Consider the following 12,842-nt stretch of genomic DNA (forward strand, 5'->3'; position numbering starts at 1 on the left):
ACAATTATTTCCGAAGACTCCATTGAACATGTGAAACAAAAGTAGTTAAGTTCAAGCACAAATTAGTGTAGCTTGGTAGATTCAAGACAAATTCCACAAAATCTTTCACCTGATTTTTAATAGTTTAGCCCAAAACAAGACAACATCATAAGTAGTTGAATACTTTAATGTTAAATTTAAGTTCCAAAATTGGTACAATATTTACAGAAATCTGGCGACTTTTTGTAATAATGTAAATGTCTTATTTCATGGTCCTTCGAGTTTAAATGTCAAGAATTCATGTTTAGCTTATTTTCTACTATATTTACTTGTTAAAAAAGAGGTTTGGTTATTTTTCTAGCAATTATAACTCTTAAGTTTCATCAAAGCATAATTATCACATTGAGCCGATTTACCCGCGATCAGAAACTCACGTATTGTAACTTTTAAGATTCAAAACTTTCACCATTTCAACAAAATATACCAATATAATTTTTTTTCTGTAATGTCAAGATTTTTATATAAAAGGAGTAAAGTTATGAGTTACTATATTATTACAAATACATTTCGTAATTAAGTGTAGAAGCACCTTCACATGAAATTTTTTGTAAAACCAACATCAATAATAATATCATCAATGAAAAAGAATTTAAACCTCCTTGGGATAATTTTAACTCTTCTGGGATAATTTTAACTCCTCCATGCATGATTATATTTATATTTGGATGAACGGAATAGTCAAATCAAGAGCTCGACGAATCTTTGTAGGGTCAAATACTTCAACCACAACTGAAAAAACTGATCTAACGGGCCGATGATCGGACATTTGTGAATCCAAACTATCATAACGAAGTTGTTCAATGCCTTTCCCCTTCCATAAAATACGATCACACCTGCATTTTATGAGTAAGATTCATTATGTTTTTCACTCGATAATAATATCCATTTTGAATTTTTCCAGACCTTTATGTGAATAGGAATATTATGTAATCACAACCAGCAAGATGTTGTTGTGTAGAAAGAGGGTGAAGTTTTATACTAAAATTTAGCTTATTTTTTAAATCTTATTTTATATTTATTTTAAATTTATATAAAATTTATTTTTTATTTCATAACAAACATAAAAAAAAACATACGTGGCTCCTTTATTAACAGGACGAATGGAATTTAATACCTTCAGCCATTTAGACATTGAGAAATCCACGGAAGGGTTTGCCACAATTAAAATTCAACTTTTGCTTAGGAAATTTGAAATATGATTGAACACAAATAATTTCAGTTTGTAGCTATAGAAAATGGCATAAGGATAGTCTAATTTTTTTTATTATTATTTTTAAGTTTCTCATAGCATGAGACATATTTAGCATTAAAAAAAGTTGTTTGGTTGACCTCAAAACTGTTAAAACGTTCACATACCATGCTGGTGTTCTTCTTTTCTCCCCTTCTTTAGGAATTTCACCTATATAGTGATCTGAATTGATTTCATACTTGTAAGTGGGTGGGAAGTTGATAACACCTTCCTTCCATCCCTCGAAGACACAGCCGCTTCTAAGCTCTTTGCATAGCTATCATTAACATTAAACTGTAACTATTTTGGATGACGAAGAGAACAAGGGCTTTCATGTATTTTGCACAGATTAAATACTGAAAGTGAGTCTTTGTTCCATCTTTTTAGATGTTATAGAAATTCGATATTTTGTCCCGTTACATTGCAATGCACATCAAAGGCAGTAGGTCGCCATGTTTTTTATCACTTAACAAACAAAAATGCCATATGCTATACTTTATAATCATGAATCTAATTAATTTACCTGATCATTGTATAACAGTTTCTCCCACTGCTTCAGGGCAACGAGTTTTCTGACGTCTGCATCTGCCATATTGATGCGATAATTCAAATCGCCAAACCAGAATATTTGGCTGTTTAATGGAGAAAAAACGACTTAGTATCAAAAGTATGAGCAATGAGGCTTTCTCGGTTAAGTCCTATTTTTTTTTTACAAATATACACTATTTTTTTCAATCTACATCATTTTCTAAAATATTACTTAAACCATTGTTTATCTAGACAACACTTGAAAGAAAAAAAAACATGGCCTTACTCATGAGATGGAATTGTTTTAGGTTGATCATGGTCTAATACCGATAAGAAATGAGTTCGTCTCAAGATCTCATTAACATCAGAGTTGCGCCTCCCATCATCCCCGTCCTTGTGTCCGGAGCTCAAATGAGAACAAACGAAACATATTCGTGTTTGATAAAGAGACATGCTAACGGAAATAGATCCCTGGATCCAAAACTTTTGATTACTTTCTTCTCAATAAGAAGGGTTAGATGCATAGCAATGTACACTTATTTATTTTTGTGTTATAGTATATTACTATATTACTTTCACTTCTTGGCATTACAACGTTACAACATTATACTCAAGGTTCTAAATAAAGTTAGGCGTAACTCGGCGACAATGTGAAGCCTCAAGTTTTTACGAGTTGCGGTGAACCATATCGATTGTAAGACATGACTTAAGGCGACAATTTTGTATATAATTAATATTTTTATATATATTTTCTACTATTGTTCATTCTTATATACATACACGACTTAAGGCGGTATTTTGTTAAAACTTGACGTCAAATAGAAGCCTTCAACCCATGACGAAGCTATGACGAGCTTTTAGAACCTTGATTATACTTTCATTTTTTTTCTTATTAAGACACTATGTGAGTTATCTATTAGAAAAAGACATTTTATTTTGAAAAATATACCTTTATAACATTGTATTTTTCCTTATTTTAATATAAAGACATTAAAGTGTTATAATTGTGTAGATTTTCTAAATAGCAATGAAAATAGCTTTAAATTTAAATGACATTGTTATAATTGTGTAGATTTTCTAAATTACAATGTATTAAGAGGTACACGTTGAAGTTTTTCAAATTATGACACTATACGTTGAAAATTCAAGAAGCATATGAATGTACTTTCAAATTTATTTTCTAATTAGGAGATTGAAAATTTTACCTAATTATAGGAGTGGTAATTATTTTGAATTTTTCTGCTACTACTCGATGTATTTATTAGAGTAGAATGTTGTAATAGAAGGAAAGGAAAGTAGGATGTTATAATAAAAAAATTAATTGAAGTACATTTTTATTTATTGTGCACACACAAAGACTTCTAATCATGGGTTGATTCAACAAGATGCACGAAATTACCTTATTTCCCATATAGCCCATAAGCCCGATGCCAATGGGCGTTACTTTTACATTACTGATATTCCTTCTCAACCTTCTCCGAACCCAAATCGAAAGGTATATACCAACCATCTGCTTACTCACGATTCGAACATACCTAATACATAACAAGTACTTTTGGTTTAGTTTGGTCTAGCACTATTAAGTTTAATCTGTCATATTACAAATTGATGCGTATCAAAGAGAGTTTAAATTAATTAAGATAATCATGCTTTATATATTCCGAAAAGGGAGATTGTTTCTTTTTTCATATAAAGGACAAAATAATAGGAAATACGGAAAAGCACTTACACCTTCACCATTTTACCAATTTAATCACATCACTATTTTCTATATTATAACATTGTACTCTTTAAACTGTTTCTAAAATGACCATTTTTATTGCTCAACCAATTTTGAGAAATGGTAAATACATTCCGTCATTTATTGACTTTGCCACAAAACTATTATTTTCTTTACTTTGGTTATTATGGTTAAAGTGATAAAATAGAACCGTTTATTAGCAAAATCGATATAATGGTGTATATATTTTTACAATTATATCAAAATAGGACAATGAGAAAGATGTTTTTCTTATTTATGTGTAACAATTCAATCTCTACCAAAAATAGTTGGACAACTAAATTCGATAATCCGGTGGAAATACAAAGTATTTTTTCCTACAAGGTTGAGAAACACACCTATCAATTTTTCCGCCACTTTTTGTCGGTGGATTTCCTTGTTCGACTTCTATTCTGTCCATGAGAGAATCATCTTCTTCCATCACTAGTCCGGATACATTATAGAGAGAATCAACAAGATCAGCCCTCTCTTGTTTCTCCGTCCAAAGCAAACCCACGTCGCACGAGCTATGACGCAACATTCTCAAACCCCCAAGATCAACCACATTACCTCGTGGACCGAAATTGTTAGCTGTCAAGTAGGAACAAGAATATTGTGGTTAGTTGTGCTAGCAAAAGTTAGTGTAGTATATATATTCCCTCTTAACTAGTATAAAGATACAAATACTTTGTAATTCAAATGAAGAATACAATTCAAATGATTTCGTTGTTGAAAGCTCTCTAATACTCAAAGTGTCACTTACATTCATGTGTGAACCAATCTTTACGAACTTGATCCGAGCTACTTAGCACTCTACGTAAGTTGTTACCCGAAAAACAAATATCATGTTTTCTATTTGGTGTGTATTCAGGCCAATCGAGGCCGTTGAATCCCGTTAGCCCGATCATTGAAGTAATCTCTTTCCTTTCGGGATCAGTTATTTCGGTTGACAGGAAATCCACATTGCTTTTGATCTCGGCAACAGGAGAGGTCGGGGCACTATAGCTTTTAGGTATGTATTCGAGTTCTTGTGATTTGTTAAGAGATTTTCGAATGACTGCCTCCCATTTTATAATCGGTGCTCGAGTCTCGGCTCCAAGCACATTCCCCGCGTTCAAAGGAACGACTTCTTGAAAACTGTTAACCGAAATTTTTGTTAGGGATTCTGGTTGCGAAAATTGTAACACAATAGTTTGTATTTTGTAAAAAAAAATAATAATAAAAAAAAATAAAAAAAATTTCGAACTCCTAATAAAAAAATGATATTAATTCCGATGCATCATGTGAATTAGATAACTTTTCTAATCCAAAATTCAATGTATTCTAAACATTGTCATTATCGATAACGACACAACAATATAACGTACAAATATGAAATTTGGCTACATTGGCATTGTCCTTTTCAACAATTTTATAATATTGGAAAAAACCAAAACTTGGTTATATTTTAATAAGTTGTTTCAATCAAAAGCACCGTGTGAACAAAAGATATAAATTTCATAAGAACGAAAAAAAAAACCTACAAAACTTCACAGCAACGTTACAAACTACCACTAATTAAAAACATAAGTTACCCGAAACCAAAATTACAACAATACCATTACTTTACCCGAGAATATATACGTCAGCCGGTTGGTGCATACTAAGCCAATCGTCGATATCAAGGCCATCAGGGGGAAGCTTTCCCGCAACATTCCAAGTCCCGATCATTAACCTACAAGACATGATGCATGTATGGGTGTTCCAATATAATATATATATACAAATATAAATTTTCAAGAATTGTGATTATGATGGAGAAGCAAATCTATCATATTTATAGCCAAACCTCAAATCTTTCGTTTTAATACAGTGAAGATCCTCTGATTTCCCCCTCTTGTGTTTTACCAATGGTTTTGCAGGTGTCACTACAAATATACAACCATTAAACCTGCTTAGAAAAGCCCTTAGCAACTATTAAGTACAAATTTTATTTGAAAATTCAATTACGGATGAACAACAATTTGGTCACATTAGGACCAGATTAATTAGGAACGGATTTGCAATGGATTCCAGGTGTATTGGATTAGCGAGAGGTTGGTACGGACAATCGACCCATTGGAAACGGAATTAATGACAGATGAGCAGATGGACCAATGCCAGCATTCTAATACTGAAGTAGCATTATTTTGCCTTTTGTTTTGTCATTATTTGAATATCTTATAATCTATAACATCTACTGCTTTACATTTGCTTTAGATTTTTATTTAATGATTAAAACAAATTATTTTACAAAAAAAACGACATAATTACCATTTGAAGTTTCACTCGAGCATGTAGACATGTTCCTCTCTATTCTAGTCGAATTCTCCTCGTTAAAACCCATATATTCGCGTTTATGAGAGGAACCTGCAAAACGTTCAAACCATGATAACTAAAAAGTAAGTCTCCTAGCTTTGTTACATAGGACAGAATGTGATTTGTTACCTATAACATGATTGCCACATGACATATTAAGTTGTACGACGTTTTAGAAGCATTAAAAATAATGGTACTAAGAATGATTTCAATGATATCTAAACTGGAACTTTTTTCCCATCTACTAAGGCTTAGGGGTATGTTACCATTCCACAACCGATCCACTAGGTTGTGGAAATTGTCTAACCAATCAAATGCATCGTCTCCGTCCATCTTCATAACCACTCCACAGCCGACTCACCGGTGCTTGGGGCGGTGTTCATACGGCTTATGGGCTACCACATAGGATCTCACGCATGGTTTGGAGCAGCATACCGGATAGCCTAAGATAGGACAAGGGCTCGCCTCACCCTCTCTTTTGTGAATATGACATAAATGACCTTCTCACCCTCATGAATATAGCCCTAGAAATCTTCTTAAGTCCGGATATTAAAGTCACTAGAAAAATTAAAGCTTTTTCATGATCCAAAACATACCATCATCTTCACTTTCGGTATCCATTTCGTCTTCACTAAAATCATTATTCTTTGGATGAATATTTAACCATTTTTTCATCACAATTGACGGCCAAAATGCCTACAAAAAGACGCATCCTTCAAACATAAAAATCAAAAAAATAATAAAATAATAAAATCAAGAAAAGCAATAAAGTTTTCTCGAAATATACCACAGATCGTTTCCCTCTTCGAACATGCATACTTCCAAAGAATTATCAAAGTCCCTGAAGAAAAAGATGTGAACTTTAAGAAACAGATGAATGTGAAGTTTATTTAAATGAATTCACGGTTCCAGAAGCCACGTTTATATAAATAATTGGTCCAACACAGAAACTCACAAAACTCCACTTGCAAGAAAAATCAATATTTTGGACCTCACTACAAAAACTTACATGAAACATCACAATCTTTTCAAATAACGACATAAAAACAGCCAAATAGTTCCAAGACATCATTTTCAAACACAACTTCAGATCGATGAGATAAACCAATGACTATTAAATACTCTTCGTGTTTCATTTAGAGATTTGCAGAAAACCACTAAATTAAGCTTTAAACATATTTAATCCAAGAAAAGTACAGTTTTTGTATTAAATATGTTTAATGAGATGAACAAAAACATAGATTAATATCTTACCAGTGGCGGAGCCAGGATTTTGTTGAAGGGTATGCCAAATAATCTACAAAATATGAATTAGTAGCAAAATACTTCAAATGATAACAAAATATAACAATGTATGCATTCTAAGTAAATTGTTCATTTAAGTTGCACACGGTGATCTCTTACATCATTAAAATCATCCAAAATTGAGCCTAATCTGAAACGTTTAGCGATATCTAATCTTTTTTGTTTTGCCCCCATTACTCAACGAAATTCATTAATCATAAATAATTCCAATTACAAACGTAATATTATATTCTTATTAAAAAAATAAATGTATATGTAGTGCAATAATACATATAATACAATAATACAAAAATACAAATAATTAATTAATAGCAACAACTAATAACCAAATTTATTAGGGATTGTTTTTATAACTTTGATGGTTTACGAATAAAAAAGAAAACTCAGAAGGTCATTTCCATAAATAAGATTCAAAGCATTTGAAAGATATTTAAGTATATGCTCAATATAGAGGAGCACAACAGTAAAACCCAAATATAAATATAAAAATAATAAGTATGAGCTCAAGATAGAGGATCATAATAGTGAAACTCAAATATAAAATATAAACATAATCTTCCATTGTAGTAATAATTTCAAGGGGTGGGGCATATGAAAACATTGTTACTTTTACTTAACGAAATTATATAGTATATATAAGACTTCAAATATGTGTAGGGTGGGCCAAGGCCAACCCTTGTACTCACATAACTATGCCCCTGTATCTTACTTGTGGTCCCTAATGTAGTTAATGCAAGATCACCAACCAAAACATTACTCAAATTATGATTTGGTTAGATGGAAAAATTTAGAACATGTTAAGAATGTATTAAATCAACTGGGCCAAACTCACTTGACAAAGACAAAATTGTACTTGACATAATATAATAACTACAAACAAAGGGTTATCGGCAACAACGTCGACCGTTGTATTTGTCAACAGGCTTTTCTTTGTATGATACTTAATTAAACTTCAAGGAGTGGATGACAAAAGCCTGGGCAAGGTTCATATGGAGCTCAACATGTTGTGAAAACAAGTTCTTCTCATCATTGGATTGCGGAAGAGAGAAATTCTATCGGTGTCTATTAAACTCATTTTTTTCCGCTCTCTTTTTTGTTCATCTATTCTCCATTGGCATGACCTCACTCCTTTTTTCCTTGAAATTAAATGGTAAATTAAGATACAACTTAGGTCATCTCCAATGGGAGTTTAATGAAGAGTTTAATGGTGAGTTTAATCTCATTAAACTCAAAATCCTCATTGTGGGAAAATGACTAGGATTCAATGCAATGGGAAGTTCAATCCCCATTGAACTCTACACTCTCTCTCCTCACACACACACAAATATATATATATATATATATATATATATATATATATATATATATATATTAAAATTATTTTTTATTTCAAACTTGTAATTTTTAAATTTTAATTAATGTTACTTTTAACCGTAGTTTTTAATTTGTAATTTCATGCTAATTAATTATCTAAAAAATTACAATAAGTAAAAAAAATGATAAATGATGTGGCAATCCATTAAATTGTATAGAGTTTAATGCAGTGTAGAGTTTAAAAAATAAAGTTTTATAATTAGTGGAATGTACATGTGTCAATCCATTGAACTCATAAGAGTTCAATGCATTGGAGCCTTATGTGGAGCTTAGGTGGAGCTTATATGGAGCCTAAGTGGCAATGACAAATGTAACACCATTCACTCCACTTTTATGTTAACTAGAAAGGTTACCCCCGCTACGCGGGGGCCAGAAGCTTTCAATGTTGTTTCCGAATTGATAAATATGACAGACATAGAAAGTGCAAGGATGAAAAGTCCGGGCTTTGCCCCGGACAAAAAATGTAAAAGTTTTGACTGCAAGGACCAGAAGTGTGAAAATGGCTAAAGAATTAAAGGGGTATGAATTAGCAACTTTTTAGAAAAGGGATCAAAGTTGTCAAACCGTTAAAGTTTTGTGGCCAAACTTTAAATATTAAAAGGTTCCAAAAAAGTGTAAAAATATTGATTGCAAGGACCAAAAGTATCAAAATGGGTAAAGAATAATGACCAAAGTTGCCAAAAAACATCCAAATTTAGTATTCCTAACTTCCAACAATAATACAGGGACCAATTCTGCCAAAAAAATGGGAAGTTGAATGGAACACAAACAAAAGGACATGAATAAATTAATTAAAGAAGTACAGGGACCGGATATGTAAATCAAGGGACCAAACTTGGACAAAATATCCCAAGTTTACTATTCCTTTCTTCCACAACTTTAATATATATATAATAATTAGCATATGTAGAGCATTTAGTCTTCAAATTAGCAGACAAATAACCATTTGTGATATGATTACATTTAAGCTATCAATGAACATTCAATCTCCAAATTAACACACGTTAAACCATTTATGACAGAGCTCTATGCCTTTATCCAAGTTAGAATATACATAACCTTCATGTTCCAAACTAGAAAGGTTACCCCCGCTACGCGGGGGCCAGAAGCTTTCAATGTTGTTTCTGAATTGATAAATATGACAGACATAGAAAGTGCAATGATGAAAAGTCCGGGCTTTGCCCCGGACAAAAAATGTAAAAGTTTTGACTGCAAGGACCAGAAGTGTGAAAATGGCTAAAGAATTAAAGGGGTAGGAATTAGCAACTTTTTAGAAAATGGATCAAAGTTGTCAAACCGTTAAAGTTTTGTGGTCAAACTTTAAATATTAAAAGGTTCCAAAAAAGTGTAAAAATATTGACTGCAAGGACCAAAAGTGTCAAAATGGGTAAAGAATAATGAGCAAAGTTGCCAAAAAAACATCCAAATTTAGTATTCATAACTTCCAACAATAATACAGGGACCAATTCTGCCAAAAAAATGGGAAGTTGAATGGAACACAAACAAAAGGACATGAATAAATTAATTAAAAAAGTACAGGGACCGGATATGTAAATCCAAGGACCAAACCTGGACAAAGTATGCCAACTTTACTATTCTTTTCTTCCACAACTTTAATATATATGGGGTACCCCGCTCCGCGGGGTTCGGTTACGACCAGGCTTTTAGTCTTTTAGTTTTTGGTTATGTATGTCGTATAGTCATAGGTAGTGTGTGGTTGTCGTGTTTGAGCATGGTTTTCGTCTTTTGATAATCGAATCAGTCAAGCCATATTCAAAATGAAAAGACGAAAACTATGCTGAAAACCAATTTTGAGAGAACTTTTTTTTCACAATATTAGATTTCCACTCTGCAAAACAAAGCACAAAATAACAACCTACTTTATTCAATCCATGAAATCTAGAAGCGAAAACTGAGTGTATTTATCAATCATGAGATTATAAAAAATGGAACAATGTACAATACATATTACATAATGTATAAATGTTTATAGCAAACCTACATATTGGTAGCAGTTCTCATTTCATGATCTTTCTCTCTTAATTATTAACCATACAAAAATGGAACCCCCTGTTTCCGCACCAAAGGGAGATGTGCTACCAATTGGGGTGTTATTTGCATTATTAGTGTGCCAAAAAACTGATGGAGAACAAAAGGGAGAACCGGATGACTGCTCGAATGATGTTAAAAAAAAATAGAAGCAAAGAAGATGCAATTTCATACTTCATACTGGATATTTCTCCTTGTAGGGAATTTGAAGTGCCATTTTCGATGTATAATCTAGAACAATAAATTGTAAAAAATGGAAAACTAAAACTTCACATGATATGTATATAATGGAATCTTAATATAAACGATTTTGTTGATTGAAAATATTTGTTACCTTCCTAAAAATTAAAAATGAATCATATGAGTATGAATATGGATAGCCCAAACATTTGACACGTGATGAGACCAGCCACATGAAAAAAGAAAAAAAATCAAATAATAATCTTTTTTTATATTTCATATGAAAATGTTATTATATTTTATCTAAATAAATATTGATAATGAACGACCCTCTAAAGCTTGAAATTAGAATTGATATGGGAAGATGAGCTGCAATATATGAACTACATTACTTTTACTTCCGCAAGAAAGTCATGCATATGATTCTAATTCAAAGACAATCATTTTTTTTTATGAATTTAGTCTTTGAATCTGCACCTCAATTTCACTCGGTCTTCCTATAAAAGAAAAATTAAACAAAACACAAAAGAATTTAAAAAAGCCCACTTATATTTTGAAGACAATTGCAAAATCTGTAATATGATTTATATTTTATCATAGGTGGGGTGGGATTTGTTTAACCCTTTGTAGCTTTGCTCCATTTGTGCATCAACAATGAGTAAAAAAAAATAACATCTTCAGGAGCTAAAATTTGACATTTTATGTGACCATCGTTCAACAGAAGAGTCACTTTAAATAAAGCATTGAAACTTTGTAACGTGATAGGAGCTTACTTTAATTATTTTAAGAAATTGAAAATATTATAATAATTATGGGCTGACAAATATACAGATACCAACACGCAAATTGTGGTCAATGGTTGAAAATTACACTATTATTTCAAAATTTTATAAGAAAATTACAGCTGCAAATTTTAAAAGGGATAAATTAGCTTTTACTGTGAAAACTATAAACCTTGCTATTGGTGTTTTCTTGCATCGTATTTTCAATATGACCAAAGTACCCCTTACAATCCAAACAAAGTATCAAAATCCAAACAAAGCATCAGAACATCCGTTAAGGCATTTTATTAGAAAAACTTGGGTCAAAAAATATTTCACCACGAAAGCATTAAAGGGGTACTTTGCTTACATGTCAAACAGACCTCTGAAATGCAATGAATAGGCTCCTGCCTTGCAATCAAGTACATATTTTGATTCTTCAGTTTCTTCACATAATCCGTAACACCAACAGTTTCAAATCCTCAGATCAACAATGAGCAACTCACGAATTTTAGGTCGCTTCAATAATGAAGGCGCATCCGAATCAATCTGGAAAATCAATTAAAGATTCCTATTACAGTTAACTTTAAATTTCTTGTGAAGCTATGTTTCTGAAGAATCACAAATGACTTTCTAAGCTTCAAGCCTAGCCATGAGTGAGTTACTTGCTCAGTCACAGATATATACATACACATCAAATTTGCATATGAATACACATAAGAAAAGCAAGTATTTGTTCATTATATTTACAACATCCCACTTTACTCTCTTTCTATGATGAAATGCTTGCACCTACTCTATGTCATTATATTCTTAGATACTAAAACATAACAGAGAAAAAATCAATAATTGATTGAGAAAGCATCCCCCCATCCCCCCCCCCCCCCCGGGCTAGTTAAACCTGATAAGTAATCAAGTTAAATAACATTTCAACAAAAAAAGTTTCATAATGATTAAAATGAATATAAGGGTCATTATGAAGCATAGCTTCATGCATTTCCCCAAACACCTAATATGCAACTGCAGACACACCCACATGGTATATAGAAAGCAAATGAAAATTTTTACCCACTCTTCTAATTACCGAACAGAACTGGAACCGGACATAGCATGGATTCCGGCACGAAATGTTGTCCTAATTTGATCAGAAGACCGACAAAAGAATCCAAGCCAAGAGAAACTTACATTTTGCCATTTGATATAGGAACACATAAGCATAGGCTTTCAGTCTTCAACATTGATAAGTTGAAACTCAATAAGTGACAGATTGACATCTTCCTTC

At 32.1% G+C, this 12,842-nt stretch overlaps 1 protein-coding gene across 2 annotated transcripts; it reads right to left on the reverse strand.

Moving 5' to 3' along the window:
* Nucleotides 1–474: 474 nt before the first annotated feature.
* On the reverse strand, nucleotides 475–6,799 carry LOC145120235 (type I inositol polyphosphate 5-phosphatase 2-like). 2 transcript variants are annotated; one of them, XM_079056050.1, is made up of 12 exons: nucleotides 6,679–6,799; nucleotides 6,488–6,587; nucleotides 5,847–5,942; nucleotides 5,383–5,461; nucleotides 5,164–5,268; nucleotides 4,318–4,691; nucleotides 3,914–4,145; nucleotides 3,195–3,330; nucleotides 2,082–2,266; nucleotides 1,791–1,899; nucleotides 1,396–1,544; nucleotides 475–872 (listed from the first exon to the last, which is right to left on the reverse strand). In XM_079056050.1, exons 1-12 carry the CDS (start codon nucleotides 6,706–6,708, stop codon nucleotides 695–697), a joined length of 1,773 nt encoding a protein of 590 aa, XP_078912176.1. In that variant the 5' UTR covers nucleotides 6,709–6,799; the 3' UTR covers nucleotides 475–694. The 2 variants fall into 2 exon arrangements, with proteins under 2 accessions (XP_078912176.1, XP_078912177.1); XM_079056051.1 differs by lacking the exons at nucleotides 6,488–6,587; nucleotides 6,679–6,799 and adding an exon at nucleotides 6,021–6,443.
* Nucleotides 6,800–12,842: the final 6,043 nt, after the last annotated feature.

Source organism: Lactuca virosa, chromosome 6 (assembly GCF_052849685.1).
Source record: "Lactuca virosa cultivar CGN04683 chromosome 6, Lactuca_virosa_CGN04683_v6, whole genome shotgun sequence".
Lineage (NCBI taxonomy): Eukaryota > Viridiplantae > Streptophyta > Magnoliopsida > Asterales > Asteraceae > Lactuca > Lactuca virosa.